This window comes from Colossoma macropomum, unplaced genomic scaffold, assembly GCF_904425465.1.
Source record: "Colossoma macropomum unplaced genomic scaffold, Colossoma_macropomum, whole genome shotgun sequence".
Lineage (NCBI taxonomy): Eukaryota > Metazoa > Chordata > Actinopteri > Characiformes > Serrasalmidae > Colossoma > Colossoma macropomum.
In genome coordinates, this window is record NW_023494800.1 from 19,935,109 (window position 1) to 19,957,213 (window position 22,105).

Below are 22,105 nucleotides of genomic sequence, written 5' to 3' on the forward strand. Positions count from 1 at the left end.
ACATCCAAATGCTGTCCGTACATTCTGCCCCTTCTCTGCCCTTCTCGATCTCTCTCCCTCGTTTTCCCTCACCCCTACGCAGTCTTTTTCTCGTTCGTGCACGCCTGTTCCACGGCCCTTTCATTACAGCTTTTGTTTGTCTGTGGTCTGTTCAAGGAGTTCGTTCAGTAATGGTTGACATTCTCTGACCTTCCTCGCCCCCAGGTTATGGGAGAGGGGAGCACATGAACGTGGCTATGTGCTAACGCAAAAAACACACAGAACAAAGAAGGTGCTTCAATTAAGCAAACAGCCACAAGTGTGCGTGGTTATAAAATGGGTTTAATGGAGTATGTGGTTATTTGGAATGTGCCTCTTGCACTGATGGAGGTGCTTCATAACAGGTGACATTAACGCAGGGGTAAGTGTTCTTCTACAAACACAAAGAGGTGACAACAAATGCTCACTGCATGAGAGTGAATTAATTCCAAAACTGCACGCAGTATTCTCCTCAACTCTGCCCTGGCACAAGCTAGTGCTGTGCTTTGATGAGAAATAACAAGGCAAAAAAAACAGAGTAACTACAGCGCAATCAATTAATCAACAAGGTGGAGGTGTGTGCATTTTATTGAAACAATTCTCAGGGACACACTAGGTGGGTGCACTAGCAGGTGTGCAGCAATCTACAAAACTCACTCTGATAAACTGAGTGTGTAAATAACATGGTCCTCACTGCATTCATTCAGCTCTGTGGAAGGTATGTTCCACTTAAAGAACTGACTGTTTGCAAAATAACACACTCTCAGCCAATCACTACCATTTCCAAGTGTTACTTTCTCCATAAACGAAGGGCAAACTCCTCTGAGCATATCTGCAGTGAGAAAGGCGATGGCAGTAAAATAGTCTGAATTATTAGGCTAAGAGAGGTAAAAAGAAGTTATTTAGAAACATGTAATTCAATTACACACCATCCTGATCATCTGGACGATGGTGTTGTTTTGATTTCATTTCTGAAGCTGAAAAGGTTTTGGATTAAACTATGCAGACGACCACACTCACAGCTCAATGTCAAAACTACAAACAGGCTCTAAGGTAAGCTAACCTTAATCTGGGTAGCTAACACTCATTATAATATCATGTATGGTGATGAAATAATGCTATAGAAAAATAGTACGATCAGTTAGCTAAGTTAACTATGCTTTTTAACTTAGCTGCTGAAAGTTAGCTTGATAAATCAGTCAGATCAAACAGCTCTGTTCAGTACTCATATTTCTGATTGAAAACACTCTGGGTAAAGATGAATTTATTTGTTCTTGTACGCATGTCAACCTTTGCATTGTTTCATTAAAGTTTGCTAAAAGACCTCGAGATGTAAAAAGACCACGTGTCCTCCTCAGCACCGGACAGTTGCTCTGACCAGCTCCAGTGTTAGCTCATATGAAAGGTCAGCTGTCCTAGCTCAAACCTCCTCCTTATGAGGCCTGAAAACCACTGTAATGCCCACTTGATAAAAGATTTCCCTGGTTTGATTAATGTAAACATGGTTTCCAGAATCTTTTTTTTTCTTGGCCTACATTCTTATTTTGTCCACAATGAACATATTGTAAAGCCAGTTTATTTTTGGTATAATAAAATGTTTTCACAGGTACTTCTTTCTTCGTGCTACTGAGCTTTTTAGTTCGTCAGCCCAAGAACTATGGATGTGACTGGGTGGACTGATCTTAAAGTTTGACAGACATGAAAGACTTGTCAAAGTTTTGAAAAACCATCAATTGTTATTGACATAAGGATAAAAGATCTTTTCCATTCTCTATTAATCTACTGACTATTATTTGATTCATCAACAAATATATCAAATATTATGACTTTTGAGGTTTCTCCCTTCAAAGTGCGTACGTTATTGAAAGATCTGTGTGTGCAACAAGTGATTTCTTCCCTTATGGTGCCACGACACAACAGAACTCATAACTCAAAATGCTTCCTGTATTATACTGCAGTCTGTGGGAATAATTGTTTGTGTTATATGAACATTAAGTAAACAACGCGTCAATTTGTCCACCGTAATCGACAGCCTTGATGACCAGTCAACTTTAATGACTAGCTGTTGTAAACTTAGAACCCACCTGTATTATATTTGGTTCCCTTGGTGCAGGCCACAATGGCCCCCATGCTGGGCTGTGAGGTCATGCCAGCCATGGGGTCCACCGCAACGTCCACAATGTCCGCTCCAGCTTCAGCACACGCCAACATGGCAGCCACACCCGGCGCCCGCTGTGTCATGAGTGTGCACATGAATTGGCATGTCAGGGAAACGGTCCCTCAGAGAACTGACCAGTAAACGACTCGCCTCTGGCTTCAGCAGCCCAGCCATGTCCTACAGCAAGAGAGAGAGAGGGAGGGAAGGAGTGAGAAAGAGAGGGAGCGAGAAGCAGCAGAAAGGATTAGAAAAAGACTTGGTTAGAGAGACACAGACACTGACAGAGAGACAGAGAATATGTATATGCATTAAAAAGTGACAGACGCTGGAGCAGCAGTATAGTATGTGTAGGTGGTAGTAAAGTGGTAAAAGCAGCAGTGAGGACAGAGTGAAACAGAGTAAACATTAGCAAAATACAGCGAACACCTAACTCAGAGAGCTTACAAACACAATGAGCAACACTCAGCAGATGGTCTTTAGCATTCTAATGCATGAATATATAATTCAGAACACAGCATTCAGCACCTTGATACAAAGTATATGCGTTCCAGCTTTCACCAGCTCGTCGGCCAGCTTGAGGTAGTAGTCCAGCGAATATTTCTGCCTCGTGGGGTCAGAGATGTCTCCTGTGTAGGAGATAGCTGCCTCCACCACTCCTCCTGCAGCTCCCGCTGCCTCCATACCCAGCAGCATGTTGGGCAGGTAGTTCAGAGAGTCAAAGACTCGGAAGATATCCATCCCGTTCTCTTTGGCCACCTCACAGAACCTGGCAAAAAAAATCATTAAACTGTGTACTAGAAACAAAAAATCATTAATAAACATACAATTAAATATTTAATAAAATGGCATTAAAGCAAATCTGAATGTCCTTTTTTTCCTCATCACCACAATAGTTGATCAGCCAAGATATCTCTGTACATGTGGAACTACGAGACTAAGCCTGGCTTTATACGGTGAAACTGAAGTTGCCTGCAACCTAATTTATATGCAACTTCACAGTTACAAAAGCAATTCAAATCAAAGTTGCACACAACACATTCAGTTACCCAGTTACTATTTTTTGACACATTGTATTGTTCTTGTTATATAAAGTCATCTGCTGGATCTAAATTACATATTTTATCATCTTGGTATATTTTTCTAGCTATCATTGCATTTTTCTTTTCTATATCTACATATCTGTCTTTTATCTACACATCTATCTATATATAACTATACATGAGTTTTTTTTTATCTGAATCAGCAGTTTAGAAGAATAAACACTGACACAAGCAGACGTTTAAAAAGCTGTCAGTGTTAGCTGGCTAGTTAAGGTGTTTACAGAAACCTTAGTTTAAAGAAACTTATGTTTGTTGTCAAGGCTCATGAAACTGACAATATTAAACATACCAACCTTACATAAAATCAGTGTGAGTGACTGTGTCAGGGTGGGGGAGCATCTCCTTTTCAAGCACCCAGTAAACCATCTTTTGTTTTATTTTATGGACGATTGTTGCGGTTATATCAATCGTGTGATGCATTATTGGCTGGTTCATGAAACTTATTTCATGAAGTGGGACACTTGCAACTGTTGCGGCTGAGTTTCAAGTGAGTTGCAGGCTTCTTTTTTTTTTTAACTGGGATTTTATCCAATTTTCTCCTCAATCTAGTTGTGTCCAATTCCACCCACTACTTAGGACCATGTCAGAACTGCTGCTAAAACAACATCAGTGGACAGCTGAACACACTTGGAGGAGAATGCTAACCATTCTGTTACATCAGCTAACAGACGCCCGTGCTGGCTAGCATCGCGCTGAATGATGCTTGAGAGGGAGGGCCATCCTACCAACCCAAAGGCCAATTGTGCTCTCTTGGAATCCCAGCCATGGATGGCTGTAGCATCACCGGGGATCGAACTCAGAATATCCTGATGATAGGGTGGCTCCACTCGGGGGTCCTGGGCTACTTTAAATTATGCAACTTAAGTGCAATTTAGCTACATGTATGTTTCAAGTAGTTAAAATTGTACGAAGGTTTCACTGTGTAAATGGAGCCTAACGTGGTTCAGTACTACCACATGGCTGCTAATGTTTTTAGTTTGTTATTGTTATTTAAATTGTTATTGCTTTTAACTCCACTAACCTCACTGTCCAATGCAAAACTAAGCAAGCAAACTTTGGGCACCAAATGCTTTTCAGTTGATCGACTATTTTTAGGGTAAGAGGAAAAAAATACATTTGTGATAAATTAGGAAGCTCATTGGAAAGCTACCTTTTAACTTTTGATTCCTTTCTCAGTTTTCAGAACTGTTTATCACAACACTTCTATTTCATTTTAAATATTACACCTATATAAAGAACATCGTTAAGTTTAACACTTCTATTTCTGTGCTATACTAAAACTCCTCTAGAATGTGAAGGAGTGTGTGTGATGCCCACTTGTGGACAGCGTTGTCGGGGTAGTTGGTGTATCCGACTGCATTGGCTCCTCTCAGGAGCATCTGGAAGGGCACATTGGGTATCAGGGACCTGAGCTCCTGCAGCCTCTTCCATGGACACTCATATAAGAAACGCATGGCCACATCAAATGTAGCGCCTAAAGAAGAAGAGAGAGAGAGAAATGAAAAGAAAGAAATGAACAGGTGAAACAAATTATGTTAAATTGCCTGCCAAAAGTGTGGGGACACCTAGCTTTTAAAAATGTTTTTATTAAATGGTCTTTTTTTGTTGGTTTACATATTACACAGAAAGCTGTTCAGATCCTGCCCTTTTCTTTTCAATAACTGCTAAACTGAAAGAATAACTGATAAAAAGTGCTATACTGGTAATAATTGCATAGTACGCCTAATGCACATTTTATCCCTTTGTATCAATGTCAGCACTCAAACCTTTGGAGTGTTTTACAGTTTGTGCTTTTAAAAATAGCTTAGAAAACTGCCAAGTCATTATTTAGACAAAAGCACATCATATCAAAGAAGACACTTTGATGAACATGAAGAGTGCTGTAAAATATATAAAAGTATTAGTAAATAACTGTTATAAAAACAATCGTTTTGGTTCTAAAATCTGATTGGCTGAGCTGTCTTTAAAGTTATTGTAAAATACTCAGTGACCATACACACAAATGAATTCTGTATTAATGCACTATTAAAGTAATTAAACAACTACTGCTCATATAATAATCCTTGACCATGTTGTTGCTCGGCAACCACAGCTATCTACAAGAACACTGATTTGTGGCATAAGTGTATTGTCATTATTATTGATAATAAATGTAATTATTTTAACCCTTAAATGCACAGAATCCAGGTGGGACCAGGCATTCATTCATCAATCCTTGAAAAAAAACTTTCAAAAAAGAGTTTTGCATTGTTCTGCATGTAATTACTGAAAAATAAGCCTTTGGATGTAATTAGCCTGATAATGTATGGGGCTAAAATATTATTAAATTGTTTTCTGCTTTGTGCCAAATATAACAACACCTCTTAACTGAGACAAAATAACTAACACATGGCCTTGAGTGTCTTATTGTTATATTGTATCTTAACAAAACCTTTGCGGATACTTTTTTTTCCGTTAACTGAAAAGAAACCATGAAAAACTACTCAGTAAACTGCTAAAGTGGGCACGGCATCCCCAAACTTTTGATGGCAGTGTAACTCAGTGAACTGCACTCTGCCCTCCTGCATCATTTTACCCCCATTTTCCTCTTCCACTTTTTCCCCTGCCCAAGCAAAGATGTACCTTCAGCTGCTGTTATGAGCTTTACGGATCTGCAGACCCACAATGGCGACTCATGCTCATTCTAGTGAGGCGGAAGCACAAATAAGCAAGAGTTTGAAAGTTCGTGGCTCCTTTACAGCAGGGGAGCTGACACTAGAGTAGAAAACCTGCTCATGCAGCCCTCAGGCCACTCCACAATATCTTCCAGCTGGAATGACGGACAGTATGAGAAGCCAAATGCTGGCACGGTGGCATGTGCTGACGGCGAGGGCTAGAATAGTGAAATAACGAGAACACACAGCGTGACTGATGCGAAGCTTCACTCTTACATAGCACCCCTAGGGTGCTTTTGCCTGTGGTGATCTTCACAACTTAGCTGAAATATCTGTATTCTGATCGAGTGAACACTAAGGCTGTGTGATATGGTTAAAAAAATGATGTTCAAATGATTTTCAGCCTATTATATCTCTTAGTTTTCATTAATTCTCTCTCAAATTGTTTAAAAATGCTTAGAAAAATGATCAGAAGAACCAGAATTTAGGCTAAACCAAACATAATGCAATATCCAAATTAAGATGTAAACAAATTATAGCCAAGAAGATTCAAAATACTGATGTCTACTTATGACATTTGGGTGGGTTTACATATCAAAAACAAGGAAAACTCATTTTACAGCTTCTCTTTATCCCTTAGAATTAAACAAGCCAATGATGTTGCTCTACGTTTAAGACTGATATGTCCTGATTGGCTGATCTGTACTGTTAACCAACTGGAGGTCTGCTACCCAACCTGAGCCCAATAGAGCCTGACAAATATAAAGTTTTAGGACATTTTTTCGCTCACAGCATCGAGCTCAGGTCAGGCTCGGGTTTGTTTTTTAATGAGTGATTTTTCGATGTATTAGGATTGTGCCTATGTAAATTTTGTGCAGTTTCATGCATCTTCATTTTCATGCTCTCTCTCTTTCTCTAAGGTCAGAGTCTATAGCTGCATTCAGAATAGCTTCAGAGTTTGAGGAGTGGGTGAATGTGCCCCTGAATGAAGCTGGGAATGAAGTTTAACAGTGCATCAATCACAGTTGCACCATGGATAATGAGACGGATGTGCTGAGTCGGTGGAGAGGTCACAGTGGATCTTTCTCCTTGCTCGTTAAACTCGCCCAAATTCTGTTAAACATTTTTGCAAGTAGCAGCAGTAGCAAGAGGAACTTTAGTGCAGTGGGGCTAACAGAATATTACTATTACTAGCAGACAGTTTATTTCAGTATGATATGTGCTGCTGTTCAGCTTAAGCACTTAATAATGTAGCATGTCTATGAGAACTCATCTTTGTTACTGCGTGCGAGTGGGTTTGGGTCAGGATCAGGTTTCAAATTTAGCAGTACCATTTAGGCCTGGTCAGGTCAAGTCTCAAAGTCCAAAGTATGGTTCAGATTTGAGTTTCAACTTCATCAAAAGGTTTTAGTCACTGGAGCACATTAGATTTAAAAAGCTGTTTATCTGGGCAGATAAATAGATCTCCCTGGCGATAGTCCAGTATAGTTACTTTCAATACCTAGTTTACTTCTTTACCTTAAATCAGGTGTGCAGTGATGGAATTTAACAAATCTTTGTGATTACTGGGGGAACTGAGAAGAAATCTGGATACTTCCTCTAATTCACAAGTTAACTCAACTATTTTTTGTTTTTTTAGGTTGTTTACTGCATTCATTTTGTTTGCATTTATTCTAATGTTATATGGTGTTTTCTGGCAAAAACAAATGTACTGCCAAGAAAAATGAGTTTAAACAATTTGCTTAGGGGCCTAAGACTTCTGAACAGTACTGTATGGAAATATGGTTCCTTATGTGACATCAGAAAAACAATTCATTCAAAATGATCAGCCACATTACGATGGCATGCCTGCCTTTTCTTCATCTACATGCTATTTGTGACTGAATAGGTACATGCATTCGAGAGATTGTCCAGCCTGCCAATGGTGACGTGTGATGGAATGAGTGAAAAAGAGAGAAGTGGCCCACCTCCCCAGTTTTCAATGCTGAAGAGCTTGTTGAAGTTGTGAGCCACGAAGGGGGAGATTTTCTTGAGGTCATGCGTCCGAACTCTGGTGGCCAGCAGAGACTGGTGGGCGTCTCTGAAGGTGGTGTCCATCAGGAGCAGACCCTGGTGGGCTCGCACTGCTTTAGCAAAGCCCTCGGGACCCTCCTTCAGCAACACATCTCTAAAACCTTTAGGTGGGTCACCTACAGCAGACATATACACAGCTAATCAATACTAAAGACATTATCAGCACCACCACAGTGTACAGAACAAAAATCAGCAACTTAACTGCACCATTATTCACTTCTGTTTCTTTCTGATTCTCACACTCCACACACACACACACACACACACACACACACACACACACATACACAGCTGTGGGCACGCACACACACATGCTCCGCCACAGCACCTGGCCTAATAGATACATTTCCTAAAAGGAATAAATTAGCCTTTGTGAGACACTTAATTGACTTCTCTTTACACCATAAACAAAATCAACAGAAAATGAAACTGAAATGGAAACAGTGTGTGGAGGCCAAAAAAAGTCAAAAGAGCCTTTCATAAACACACACCTAAAATGTCAGCCTCCTGCTTCACATGAATCAGAGTATGTTGACGGCTTACATTTAAACTGCAGGGGTGAAGGAGATTAAGTCGCTCTTATCATGAAAACACACACGAACGCACACTTTTGCTCCCTCTCTCTCTCTCTCAGCCATGCATCACTAAAATCCCACGGCTGTAAAGAAGTGAGACTGCGGCTTACATTTGATTCGCACTGCAGTCTCCAGTGCACTCTGACTGCACTCACTGACAGTGTGTGTGTGTGTCTGTGTGTGTGTGTCTGTGTGAGTGTGTTGCTTACCGAGAGGTACAGCGGGGACCACTGGATCAATGGAGGAAGGCTTAGCCTTGACAGGGATGGGAGTAGTAGGGCCGTTCACCATAACATGACCTGAGATTAAAGCATTCAGGCACAGTTACTTAGACTGCTCTTCAGTCACCTGACCTCATACCACACGCGGCAGAGGGCTCAGGCAAAGCTCCAACAGCATCATCTAAAGGCCAACTACAAAAAGCATCACTTGATCAGTTAGCTAACCCCAAAGCTTAAAAGACTCAGTGTAACACAGCGGTTTCTAACCCTGGTCCTGGAGCACCCTGACTTGCATGTTTTGTTTTTTTTACCTTCTCTAACCGGGGAATACTTATATACTGCTTACCAAAACAACGATTAAAAGATATAGAGAAACTGGGACTCATTAAAACTGTGCAAGACCACCAAAACTGTGAACATCAGATAAACCGTACTTAAAGAAAGAACGTGTAGCTTTTAATGAGAAAAGATTTCGCCCTGGAACAAGGAAACTGGACATCTGAGATCTGGAGTAAGGTTTTATGGACTGATGATGATAAATTTGTAATTGGGATGACTTAGAAGCAGTGCAAGCAACTTCTAAGACTGAACTTTGGAGATGTGGAAAAATACCCCTACAGATTTATTTGAAAAACTCAAAGCAAATCTCTTTAATAGTATGGAAGCCGTAATAAAGTGAAAGTCTGGAAACTAGATACAGAAAAATAGCATATATTTACTTGTTGAGCTTTTCTTTTTCCTGAGATTGAAAAAACTTGTACTTAATTGCTGTTTTTACTGGAAATTAAATAATTGAACGGGTGGTCTTAGAAATTAGCACAGTGCTACAATAGCGAGTAAACAAGCAAAAAGTGCATGTCTATTTTTTTCTTTTTTTTTTTTTATTTCACATCTCTATTGATAGTACTTCTTAAATCAGGGACCCAATTATTTTTCTGTGCACCCTCGCATATAAGATCTAAAACAGTGGTTTTTAACCCTTCAAATTATAATTTTGGAGACAGCAGAACAGGTGTCAGAAAAATACATAAGCCTATGTTTTTGAGAAGTAATAATTATAAATATAATATGACAATAATCATAAAATCACCGGTGAGGTTGGGTTATCAGTACAAGACAAAACAGACAGCAGCCGAATGATGACAGAGCATGCATGAACAGACAACCAGGTTACTCCAGCTGCAGGGTTAAGAAGCACTCTTCTAAAAAACCTGAGCATCACAACAAGTCAGATATTATGAAAAACAAGTCTTATATCTTTAGTATTTAAGTATATCTTTACATTAAAATGAAGGAGTATTGATTCTCTGCTCTCTTTCTGCTCTGTTTCATATGAACTTGACCTTACATTCTAACTGTGGGTTTAACTTAAAGTCCAGTTCACACTCATTTGACGAGGCACTTTTAGAACATGTTGAAAGGCAGGTGGATCAGTGTGAACTCTAGTTTTAGAAAGTTTTTGACTAAAAGTTTTAAAAAGCCGATTATGAGTCATGGACCCAGTTTAGAACCTAACATAAATTCTTCGCTTAACCAATGAAGACTCAAGAGTTGACGTGGCCTTTCTCCTAGTTAAATGCTGTCATGGAAATCTGTATTTCTGCACTGTACATACCAGGGGCTGTATTACAAATTCATCCGAACTGAAATATTATCTTAAATGTTTAGCCACCATGACAACTTCAGGACTGAATTTAGGACAGAAGCAATTACAGAATAAAGTTCATAATCTTATCCCAACTCCAGATAAGATTATTATGGAAACAACCTCACTAGACAACGTTTCCTAAATAATGTCCTAACAACTCCAGTGGTGCCCTATCTTCTGCTTTAACCTGCTGTTTCTGTTGTTTTTTATGCAACTGTGAAGAGCAGCATAGTTCCTACTAGCATAACGATGCAACTGTGAAGAGCACATATTTCCTACTAGCATAATGATGTTACATTTTTCTATATTGCAAAACTATGGTTTAAATTGTAATGTTTTTTCCCCCTAACACTGCATTTTAAATATCCCCAACACTGCAGACACAATCTCCACCATCCCCTCTTACAGCCTTTGTGTGTTAATGTTCATAAAAACTCAAAGAAAATATTACTGCGAAGGTGGTGAATAATAAGGTGACAGAACTGAAAGTGTGACTGTTTATTAGGAGGAATAATGTAGCGTGGCTCACAGGACAGTTAAAGCATTTGGGACATTGAAACTGAATCTGTTGAGTGGCGACGTTCACTGGGCACTACCAGAGTATTCTTAACTCCCACTTTATTGCACTTTAATTTTGTTTTTAACCTTTTAACATCGCTAATGGTAGCAGTCTACTTTACTAATTTACCTTTTTAACATTATTCTGATTACATTTTTCCATTTCGCGTATCGTTCACTGCTTAAGTAGTTTAGGACTTCCTAACTGGAGATAAGGTGCTGTAAGTAAGTAAGATATTCCTAAGTGAAGATAAGATTTGCTTTTATAATACAAATTTGTGAAAAATCCTGACCATGTCAGATCTTAATTCAAGACTAAAAATAGGAAGTTTCCGTAATATGGCCCCAGGACTCTGAAGACACCCTTAACTGTTCTGGGATAGAAACATTTAATGTGGCTGTTTATAATGTTACTTTTTTATTCCATGCAGGCATGTAGTCACAGTATGATGGCTATCACAAGCCTATCCTGTCAAATAGGGAGATTTTTTTTCTGTTTATTTATTTATTTATTTATTTTTATTGTTGTTTCTGGTCACCAATATGAAAATCTTTGCAAGCTTAGGTCTCTAATCACCATTTTGCTGGGATATATTTTGAATTTATGATTGTGGGACCTGTAAAAACCTCCTGATACCAGAACAGTGTAGAATCTTTTGTTTTCTACCCATTTCCAAAGCCAAACACAAATTTTACTGCGCTGTTGTTTGTGTCTATTATAAGGCTGCGTGCATGGCTGCTGGTCTGCAAATTAACTGCAACACCTTTTTTATTAAAATATGCATTTGCACATCAAGTCATCAAAAGGCAAGATATAAATGGTCCTTAAACATTCTTCCTATATGCCATATAGCCACATGCTGTAGCTGAGGATGCCTGATGGTTTAGGTTTGAGTTTTGTACAGGTTTTCTGTCCAATTTTAACAGCGTTATCTACACTGGGGTTAAATTTGTGCCTGTCAGTGGACGCATACTTTTTTGTAGAAGGGTGTGTCATTGCTGGTTGAGTTTATGTTAAGCCCATGTTCTTTATGATGTGTAGCTACATAGTTTTGCTACTCTTTTCTGTCTATGTCACTGGTTCTGCGTAGCCCACAACTTAGCAAGAATATATAATATAACCTATATCATATTATTTATTTTTATTATTTATTTATATTCACAAATTCCCAAACGTCTTAAGATCAACAGTATATCTTATATGTGCAGTATCTTGAAAACTGCAGTAAATGACTGAACTTTGTTTAGCTAGCTACATTAGCATCTTCAGGCTTTTTGAATGCAGTCCCAACACAATTCCAAGGTAAACTGAATTTTTTATAAAGGCGCTTTCTCAGCATAAAGTCATTATGTTAAACTATGTGTTGCACTGCTAACCAGGTCTGCTCTCATAACAACCTCTGGAAATTAATTATATATTTTGGAGCAACTCACTGACTCACATACATTAAAATTTCATAGTCTATGTCTGGGTGAATATTTACTTATCCATACAAACACAACTGCCAGGTCTAAAAGTTCTCCTGTGCCTCTTTTTATTTACACTAGATCTGCCTATAGCCTGCGTAAAAGAAAGGGAATGTAAAGCAGAATTGACCTGTTTTAATTTTGTTCTAATTAGTTCAAAAATGCACTGTTGGGATTGACAAGGAAAGCATTTAGATAATTTTTTTCACTATAGTATAAATACCCAGTCACTTCACTTTAAAATTCTAGAATCTTTCTTTAAGACGGCTGCACTGATTGCTCTAAAACTCTGTCATCTTGTCTCATTGCATCCGTGAGAACTGTGCCTGAGGGTGTAACAGTAGATCAATCAATATGATTTTATCATGCACCATATCATCATACCGAGGTAATGGAGGAGTTTCTGGGCTCGGTTCTGGACCGGTTTGAGGTTGAACAGGTCTGGATTCTCGTCGATGAACTGAGTGTCCACGGTGCCATAAAGGAACTGGTCATTGCTCAACACATTCTGGAGGAACGGGATATTTGTCTGCCAAGAAAGAGAGAGAAAGAGAGAAATTGAGCCTGAGAGAGTGCTTACAGAGAGCAGGTGCTGACCCAGTGGAGGAGCACAGAGCCTGTAGACACAACACATTCACACAAACACTGAGCTGAGGTGCTAATGCTTCTACAGGGGCAAATAGGGCCTTTTAGTGGGCAGTCCTAAAATCAATACCATTATCTAAACACTCGATTCCCCCTTCCATCACACACAGACCAGTGTGTGTGAGAAAGAAAGAGAGAGAGAGAGAGAGAGAGAGAGAGAGAGAGAGAGAGAGAGAGAGAGAGAGAGAGAAAAGAAAGAGAAAAAAGAAGATTGAATTAATGAAATAATCAATGAATGAAAGAAAAAGTAAATGGACAGAGACAAAGAAAAAAGAGAAAAAAGCAAGGAAGAAAAGAAAGAAAGAAAGAAAGTTGTAAGGAACAGTTCATTCACTGCTGAAGCACAAAGAAATTACAGTCCTTCCTATAAGTGCCTTGATATCTTTAAATACTCTGATCTCTCTGGATGTGCTCTGCTGCAGACCTGACCTGCTCACTGGAGAGAGCAGAGAGATACGAGATGTGGAGCTGCAGTGAGAAACTGAAAAAGTGAGCTTGTAATTTGGAATCTATGCAAGCACTGTGTATTTCTTCTAAGCCCTACCTCTTCCACATATGCATACATGTGCATGCACTCAGAGGGGTGGGCAGAGTCCCTAAAGGGGGGATTGGCAATGAAAATTTCGCATGACAATTTTACAAAAATTACAAAAAAAAATCCCCCCAAAAAAATCATGGAAATTTTGGAAATGTTGGTTTTGTTCCCACAGACACACTCATACACACATGAACCCAGTACCGTGCAAAGGTCAGAGGCTGCCATTAAACTGCAAAGTAATTAATTTTACAGTGTCAGAAAAATGTAAGAAACATACATTGAATTACACTGAAGTCACCAAGACTAAATATATAAAATCTGTCAGTATTTGTTCACTATTTTCTTTTGTGCACTTATAATGCCACTTTAACTCTTTCATTCCGAGTTAAAACAAAAACTGTTCCCAAAGCTCTCACTGATTATGTTTCCCCTCAAACAGAGACTCACACAACATTCATGCAAGCAACTGCACAAATTTCTCTCTGCTAATTTCTCTCTCTTGTGCTTTTAAAATGGATAAAAGAGATGTTTCTGAGGATACTATATATATGATACTTGCATGAGGAAGGACTAAGTCAAAGCAAAACATGAGAAAAAAAAACAAGAGTTTCCAAAACTGAAACTGAAAAATTCTTTAAAAAAAAACAAAAAACCAACATGGATTGTGAGAAGTATGCAACCCACTTCTAAGACTGAACTTTGGAGGTGCGGAAAAATATCCCTGCAGTCTGAAAAGAATGGAAGAGCTGTAATGAAGATAAAGGCAAAGGGTGGACATGCTAAGTACTGAAAATTTGATATTATACTTACTGTTTTTTTGTAATTTTGTGTTAAATACATGCTTTCTAAGTTTTGTATATATGTATGTATATATGACTCTGCAAAAGTCAGACCATTTTTCATTTATTTAGTGTACAGTCTTAACGGCCATCAAATACAATACTACTGAAGTAGTTCAAACTGCAGGCCCACAATAAAAAAACTACTTACATTAACAATGAAGCATACAGAGAAATTAGATTAGTTACTATTTAAAACCCAAGGCATTATTAGCGATATTAATAAGCTAAATACATATAAAGTCATCATTTTTTATTGGTTGGTGGCTGTCCCAGACCATGTCCCCTAAATTTCAACTTAGTACTTCATTTTATATCCTTATTTTAAAGAGTTTTTTAAGTAGAGCTCACTAAGTTTACTAACTTAAGATTAAGTAAAGATTAAATACTTTTTTAAAGATTTAATGTTAAAAAATGCTGCCCCACGTTTTCATGTCACTTCTGAAACACAAAAAGTTTTAGTCCATTGGCGGAGCCTTATTTTAGCCACACCCCTGCACTTTAGAGCAGGACGTGAGACTGCATCCCTGTCCCTCATGGCCAAATGGTGAGCAGTTAGATCACATTGTTTTAAAGTAAATGTGTCCTGAAGTCTGAAGATCAGTGTGTAGCTGTAGGAATCGTCACTATCAAACACATTTTCTGCAACTGAGTAAATTCTTTGGGTTTTAAAGAAAAATATTATGATTTTATTTGTGTATGGATGTTCAAAGCCATGTTTGCTAGTCATGTACTGGCTAGCATTTTTGAGTTAAAAATTCTGAAATGTTTTCAACTGAGGAATGATCCATATATAGTATAGGGAAATAAGGCTTGTATAGTTCAATTATGAGACACATGAATGAAGCATGTGCACACATGCACACACACTGCAGCTTATTGGGGGGGGTTCAGATGGGTAATAGCCTCGTTGACATGCTGGGATTTTAATGGCATTTGGGATACAGAGCCAACAGGGAGCTTTCAATACCACCATGATCATACCACCACATTCGCTTGCACGCTCAATACTCAATGCCTACAGAAAGAGGGGGAGAGAGAGAGAGAGAGATATTCTCCCCAGCTACGGGAAACATCTTTTTGCTTTTAGTTGTGTGAAGAGCGCATCATGCAGCGGTACACCACTGGAAAAGATTTTCTGCCCACTAGCCTCACGGTTTTCACAATGACTGCATCAAGTGGGCGGCCGCACAGGAAGAGAAAACTACAGAAAAAAAAACAGCATAAAACAGTCCTTTAAAGCACATTGAGACTGAGGAGAGCTTCAAGGCCACCTGTTTGCCTAAGCACACAGGGAAATTAGAAGGAGAGAGCAGGCAATAAAAGAGTGAGCAGCTAGAAAAGGCATTCATATGGAGAACCCACTATACAGCAGGACAAAAGGCGAGACTAATGGGGATATTATAATGGTGTTTGATGGATCGCAGCTTGCATGAGCGAGCCCACAAGTGTACAGTGAACAAGCTGTACTTGAGCTGAGAGGAGCTGTCCGCAGTGCTGAAAAAGGCTGCCAGGCTTTTTCCACACTGACCAACTTGCTGCTCTGCTACAGCATATTGTGGTCATTAATGGCAGAAATATAATGATCATTGAAGGACACATGCTAAAAATAGGCCATCTGTATGTATGCTTTGCCATTTAAATGAAATCGAGCCATTGTCTGTCAATAGAAATGTAATAGCGCTAAGAATAAAACAACAAAACTGTTGCAGCAATGTTTCTGCTCACTCTATAAGGGTGGTAAGTCAGAATAAGTAAACAAATGACCTCATCTGAAATGGAATAAATAATATAAAAAAACAGAGTACACAGCACAGGTAGAAACTGTTTAACATGTTCTTTCATTGGCAAGAGAGAAAGTAAACAATAATCCAGCTGCAGAGAAGACAACACAAAGCCTTTATTGTATGATACTGTAGTGGAATATGAAGCCATGTAAATCTAATCAATGCAACATTTAGATACCGCTACATGTGCCAAGGACAGTGGTCTAATCCATAGTCATCCATTAGGTGAACTTGTTTTGTAAATGTAGCCTGTACCCTCCTAATAGTCTGAAAAGCTTTCAGGTCAATACCATAACTGTAATGAGACAGAACTAGTCAGACGCATGTGGTTAAAACAAACCAATGAGGCTTTACTGGTTTGTATGTGTTCCAAAGTCATGGTTAAAAAACAGGCAAAGGTCAGATCTAACACAAAGCAAATGCAACAACAGACAAACATAACAAAAAAATCAGGTCCAGGCAAACAATATCTAAATATGGAGCCGGCAAAAAGTCAAAAAACACACAAGATAAGTCAGACACACAGGAAATCAACCAAAACATGGGAAAGAATGCTGAGTAACTCTATGAAAGAAGCAATTCTTCACAATGAGCTAAGCCACCATGTCAAACTGATGACCTTCCACGCCTAAGGGATGTGGAAATTAGCCTTTATCCCATCTAGCGCTCTGAATTCAGTTCATGAAGGCCATGCTAATTACTTAATGAGTTGAGTGAATCAGGTGTGTTTAACGAAGTCTGCAGTGTTTTGGCCCATGAGGACTGGAGCTTGACACATCTGAGCTAAGCTAAAGCCCAGGCTTAAATACTAACTAAACTAATCACATGATAAAATAAACAGGTGAGACAAATCAGTAGTCAGGTGAGGCAGATCTCTGATAGGTGGAATATTGTGACATCACAGTCACGTGTTCTCCCAGAGGGTTCTGGGAACTGGAGTCCACCAGAGAGTCAAAACTAGAGCGATGTGTGACAGTAACATTTCATACTGGTCCTATTTCAGCCTGCTTTGGTCCAGATTCTTCATATCTCCAGTGTCATATCAAAACCTCTTATCCTTGTTTTATTTATTTTTTTTTTTTTACTACATTTGAAAATGCATGCTGGTCTTTACTTTGTGTGAACATTGCATAACAAACAGACCAACAGAAACTTGGAATAAAATCTCATTACATCAAAATACATTTCCTTCTCTTTTAAAGGTAGCGCTTCAGAGATATGCGGTTTTGCTACCACAGTGACTACACGACAGCCATAAGTACTGTAGTGGTGGCTGATATAGTGGCAGTACATCAACACTGTGACATGGAATTCATAACATCAAGAACCTTGCACACAGTGCCACAGAGGAAGCGCTGTTATGACAATGTGATATATGAACTACACGTTTTTAAACTAGAGCTAATTTGCTGACGCATATTAAATGAAAATATGCTGTGACAATGATATTTTTGCACCCTAATTACAGTGCTATGGATTTCCGTTGCTATCCAGTATGAGCTATAAGTCAGAGTTATACAGTAAGTGCTAGAAGATGAAGCACACCATGAGCTCTGCTCTTTTTTTTCTTTTCTCTGGAATCGGGTTCAGGCTGAAACACCAGGCTTGCGTGCCGGCTGCTTTACTGCTGGCTGCTGAGCGCTCTGTTGCGCTGTACTGCGTGTAGTCAGGCCTCTATATATAGCCATGCTTAGAGACTGGCTGTGACTGACTCACTCTCCTCACCTAAAAACGCAGAGTCCGGAAAAACAACAGAGGCAATGAGAACCAGAGGGGGCGGAGGGTGCAATCACTCACTCACACTTTTGCTTTATGACTCTGCCATGCAGCTTTGCTCGCTCTATTACCATGTATTTGTCCCTTTCTGTTCAGGATACATGACTAACCTTACTTGCTGTGGTGGTCCACAGCGCACAGTCTCCGCAAGCACAAACGAGCTACTGGGGACGAGCACTGCACAATCACATTTTTATTTTAACGCAATATGAATTTCCACATTAAAATATCACAAACAGCTGTGTCAACAGAACGGCCGAGATTCAAGAAGTTGCAAGTAGGCTAATAGCGCCACTAAAATTAGACCACAAGAGCACCAAAGTGTAACCTTCATGTACACTATTGTAACTTGAATAGGGCCACAGAGAGCCATGAAGTGAACACACATGAACAGCTAAGCAACTACACTACTGTTTACTACTAGCTCATAAAAAAGAAATGCTGCACGGCCCAGTACTGAAAAAAAGAAAGTGCAACCTGTTCATTTTTTCAGGTTCTGTATTTGCTGTACATCCAGTCAAAGACACACTGGATTTGCACAGTTTGGCTCCATCACTGGGAGATAAGTTCAGCACACAGCAATGCCACTGCCAATCATGACTGGGAGTCTCCCTCCATCACTCAAAGCAATGCAAGCCAATGCAGGTGCCTGTTAGTTGATGTAACGGAACTCTAATCCACGTGCATTTAGCTGTCCAGTGACCGCAACATCACCACAAGAACTGTGTGTCGGGAGTTTCCATGGCTAAGCAGCAGCACACAAACCTAAAACCACTATGCGCAATGCCGAGCGTCTGCTGGAGTGGTGTAAAGCACACTGCCACTAAACTCTGAAGCAGTGAAACATATTCACGAGTGATGAATCACACTTCACCATCTGGCAACTGAATTTGGGTTTGGCCAATGCCAGTAGATCGCTATTTACAGGCATGCATAGTGACAATAAAAAAGTTTGGTGGAAGAGGGATAGTGGTCTGGGGCTGGTTTTCAGGGCTCCTTATTCCAAAATGTTCTGGAAAGCCTTCCCAGAAGACTAGAGGTTGTTACAGCTGCAAAACTTTTCAGACCTATCCAAGAACTGCCTAACATTCTAACGAGCAGTGTTGATTGATGTCCCTCTGTTAAAGTTTCCCAGCCTACATCACTCAAGCAGAGCTAAACACGTCTGCGCTGGTGGGGACAAGAGTGAATGAAACAGGCAATGTATATGCTGGTGGCGTGGTGGACTTCTCCACTGTGACCATGGCTCACTAAAATCATTATCCAGCATTTGTGTAGCGACACCTTAAAGAAGAGAAGGTTCTTTTCCACTTCACTGTAGGATGTGTATTCAGGGAATACTAGCATGGCTGACTGGATGAAACAGGGATAACAGACAGAACTAGCATGCTTGGTTAGCTTTCACTCACTAGTAGTTAACTTGCTCAAACTGGAGAGTGAGACTGTGGGGAAGGCATAGTTTTGTTAGAGCTGTATAGGTGTGGTTTTGCGCAAGTACCCATGACTTGAGACGTAACTCAATCAGGCCCAACTGGTACTGCTAAACTTGAAACCCAAAGCCAATCTGATTCCTTTCGCTCAAACCAACAGGGATGAATTATCACAGACTGTTTTACAGTGCTTTGCTTTATTACTAAGCGCCTGAGTTGATTGACAGAAAATGCCATGCTGAGATAAACTGGTATTTTACACAGCTGGTATAACGCACTAACAGTGTATATTATCAGTACATGTTAGTGGAATTGCTGATCAAAACCGCATCCACCATCCCCTCTCAAATGCTGCGCTAAATTTCCTCTCATTACTACTGCTGCTTGCAGAAATGCTTAACATACTTCGGGCAAGCTTAACAAGCAAGGAGAAAGATCCACTGTGACCTTTACGCCAACAAAACATATGTCTCTCATCAACCATGGTGTGACCGTAACTTTCTGTCCTGAACTTTAATTGAAAACAAATCCATGTAGGCATATTCCCTCAATTAAACACAAATGTACTACATAAAAATAACACTCATTAGAAAACAAACCCAAGCCTGACTTGGGCCCGATGTTTTACATAACCAATTGGCCCAAACCTGGCTGAAACGCAATATTTTAAGAGGCCCTGTCAGGCTTCAGTTGGGTCACACACCTCTAATTTAGGCTCCCTGGGACTTTAAATTCTTCTTAGTTTATCTGACAAAGAATTTTAGAATATTTGAAAGACTATAAGATTGTAAGTGTTCATTTAAATCCATTTTTATAGTTCAGTATAGTTATAGTTTTAAAAACTGAACTAATCCTCAAAACAACTAGTAGATAACTCGATTACTAATACAATCAGTATTGACAGCTCTTCTTTAATCACTTTCTACATCATCTTTGCAAGAAATTTCAAGACATTTTACAGCACACTGCATTTTTTCCTCTCTCTACTAGGGAGTTACTGCTTTGGGCTGGCCAGAGCTGTCAATGTGTAAAGGTGTGTATATGTTGCCAAGGGATTCAGGGTCAGTTAGCAGCCATCCACACTCCTGCAGCGACCTCCTGCTGTCAGAGAAGTACTGATAGAGTGGTAAAACTCAAAGCCATTCTCAGTCCACAGTCCATCTCCCCAGTCCAACTCCAGCCTCCACTTTCCCCTCCTTCAACTCTTTTTCTCTCCATTTCGCCTCTTCTATTCCATCTCCCATCCTCATATCGCAAGCCAGGACTGCTTCAGGCTCTTCTACTCCCCCTCCCTTTCTCTCATTCTCCCTCCCCTCCCTTCTCTCTCTCTCTCTCTCTCTCTCCTCTCTCTCCTCCCTGCCTCTCCTCCCTCTCGCTCTGCTTTCACTGTTGCAGACACGTTGCAGTCACACAGACAGATACACACATATACACTCCGCACACGCAGACACAGACACCGACTCCCATCCCTGCACCAAAAGCCACAAATCACACAGCGCCTCAGCTCGAGACTGGGGAGCAGAGACAGGACGGCACAACAAAGCGATGACTGGCAGCACAACCATGCGACGGCAACCTTCTCCCGGCATCTCTAGGCGATGCTTTTGGAGTTAAAGCGCCCGGCTCCCTCGGACTTGTTTGCAGGATTGAAAGCAAAAAGGAGGCAGCGGTGGGAGGCTTCACGAAGTGCTCCATAAAGGAAAGTACGAGGCAACGGGTGTTGAGCGGGGTGTACTGCCAGACTAGAGAGAACTAAAGCTCTCTCCTGGGAGGACTCAAAGAACCATGAAAAGGTTGGTAACTGTTTGCCTTTCTCCCATTTCTCTTGAGGAAGGTCTGCAGGCGAAACTGGATGAAGCAGAACCATGCAAATGCCTCTAGACTAGAGACAGACGTGCTTCTGGATGGATTAATCACAGAGCGAACAACAGGGGCTGGGACAGCTCGAGGTGGGAACCATGCAGAGAAATTGGAGTTTCACAGATGTACCTTAAGTCAGTCTGGAAAGCTTGTGCAGCGTGCACAAACACAAGTAGTTTCAGTCAGAGCCCACAGGGGCTGCTTGAAAGCTGCCCTAATTGGATTATTTGCTTTAATGCACCAGTTTTCAGGAAGATCCCATTAATTTCCAATCTCAGATGCTAACTTCACACGTATGGAGAAGAGGTCTTCTTCCGCATGGTTTCAATTCTGGGTTGAAGTGAAGGATTAAAAGTGGTAGTGCTGAAGCATGTGGCTAAAGGACATGCAGTTAAGGGCCAGATTGAGATTGTATTGTCACATGCCAGAGCAGCAAAACCAGGAGACATAGAAACAGTCCCACTCCATCACAGAACTCATCAAATACGGTTAATCTTTTTCCTCTTTGCCAGCTCTGACTCTGCAGCCAGACTGATTGGATAGCAATTGCAACCAGCAGCCCTTTGGTAACTGGGGAAAGGTTTGAACAATGACAAAAAAAAAACACTACGGCTTCATACAGTGATTTTTTTTTTTTGCATCAATGGAGAATGAGGGGAATAATCAACCCTGAATGGATGAATATAAATCCAGTAAACAGTCAAAACAATGTGTGAGGAGAAGCAATGATGAGCTGTGACCCTAGATGCAACTTAAAA

General features: G+C 40.1%; 1 protein-coding gene across 1 annotated transcript in view; it reads right to left on the reverse strand.

Moving 5' to 3' along the window:
- Positions 1 to 22,105, reverse strand: part of pcxa (pyruvate carboxylase a) — a 175,804-nt gene that overhangs the window by 20,505 nt on the left and 133,194 nt on the right. The window contains 7 exon segments of the mRNA XM_036587802.1: positions 2,103 to 2,241; positions 2,243 to 2,353; positions 2,702 to 2,942; positions 4,594 to 4,750; positions 7,898 to 8,119; positions 8,788 to 8,877; positions 12,857 to 13,001. Of these exon segments, the coding sequence (XP_036443695.1) occupies positions 2,103 to 2,241; positions 2,243 to 2,353; positions 2,702 to 2,942; positions 4,594 to 4,750; positions 7,898 to 8,119; positions 8,788 to 8,877; positions 12,857 to 13,001 (1,105 nt within the window).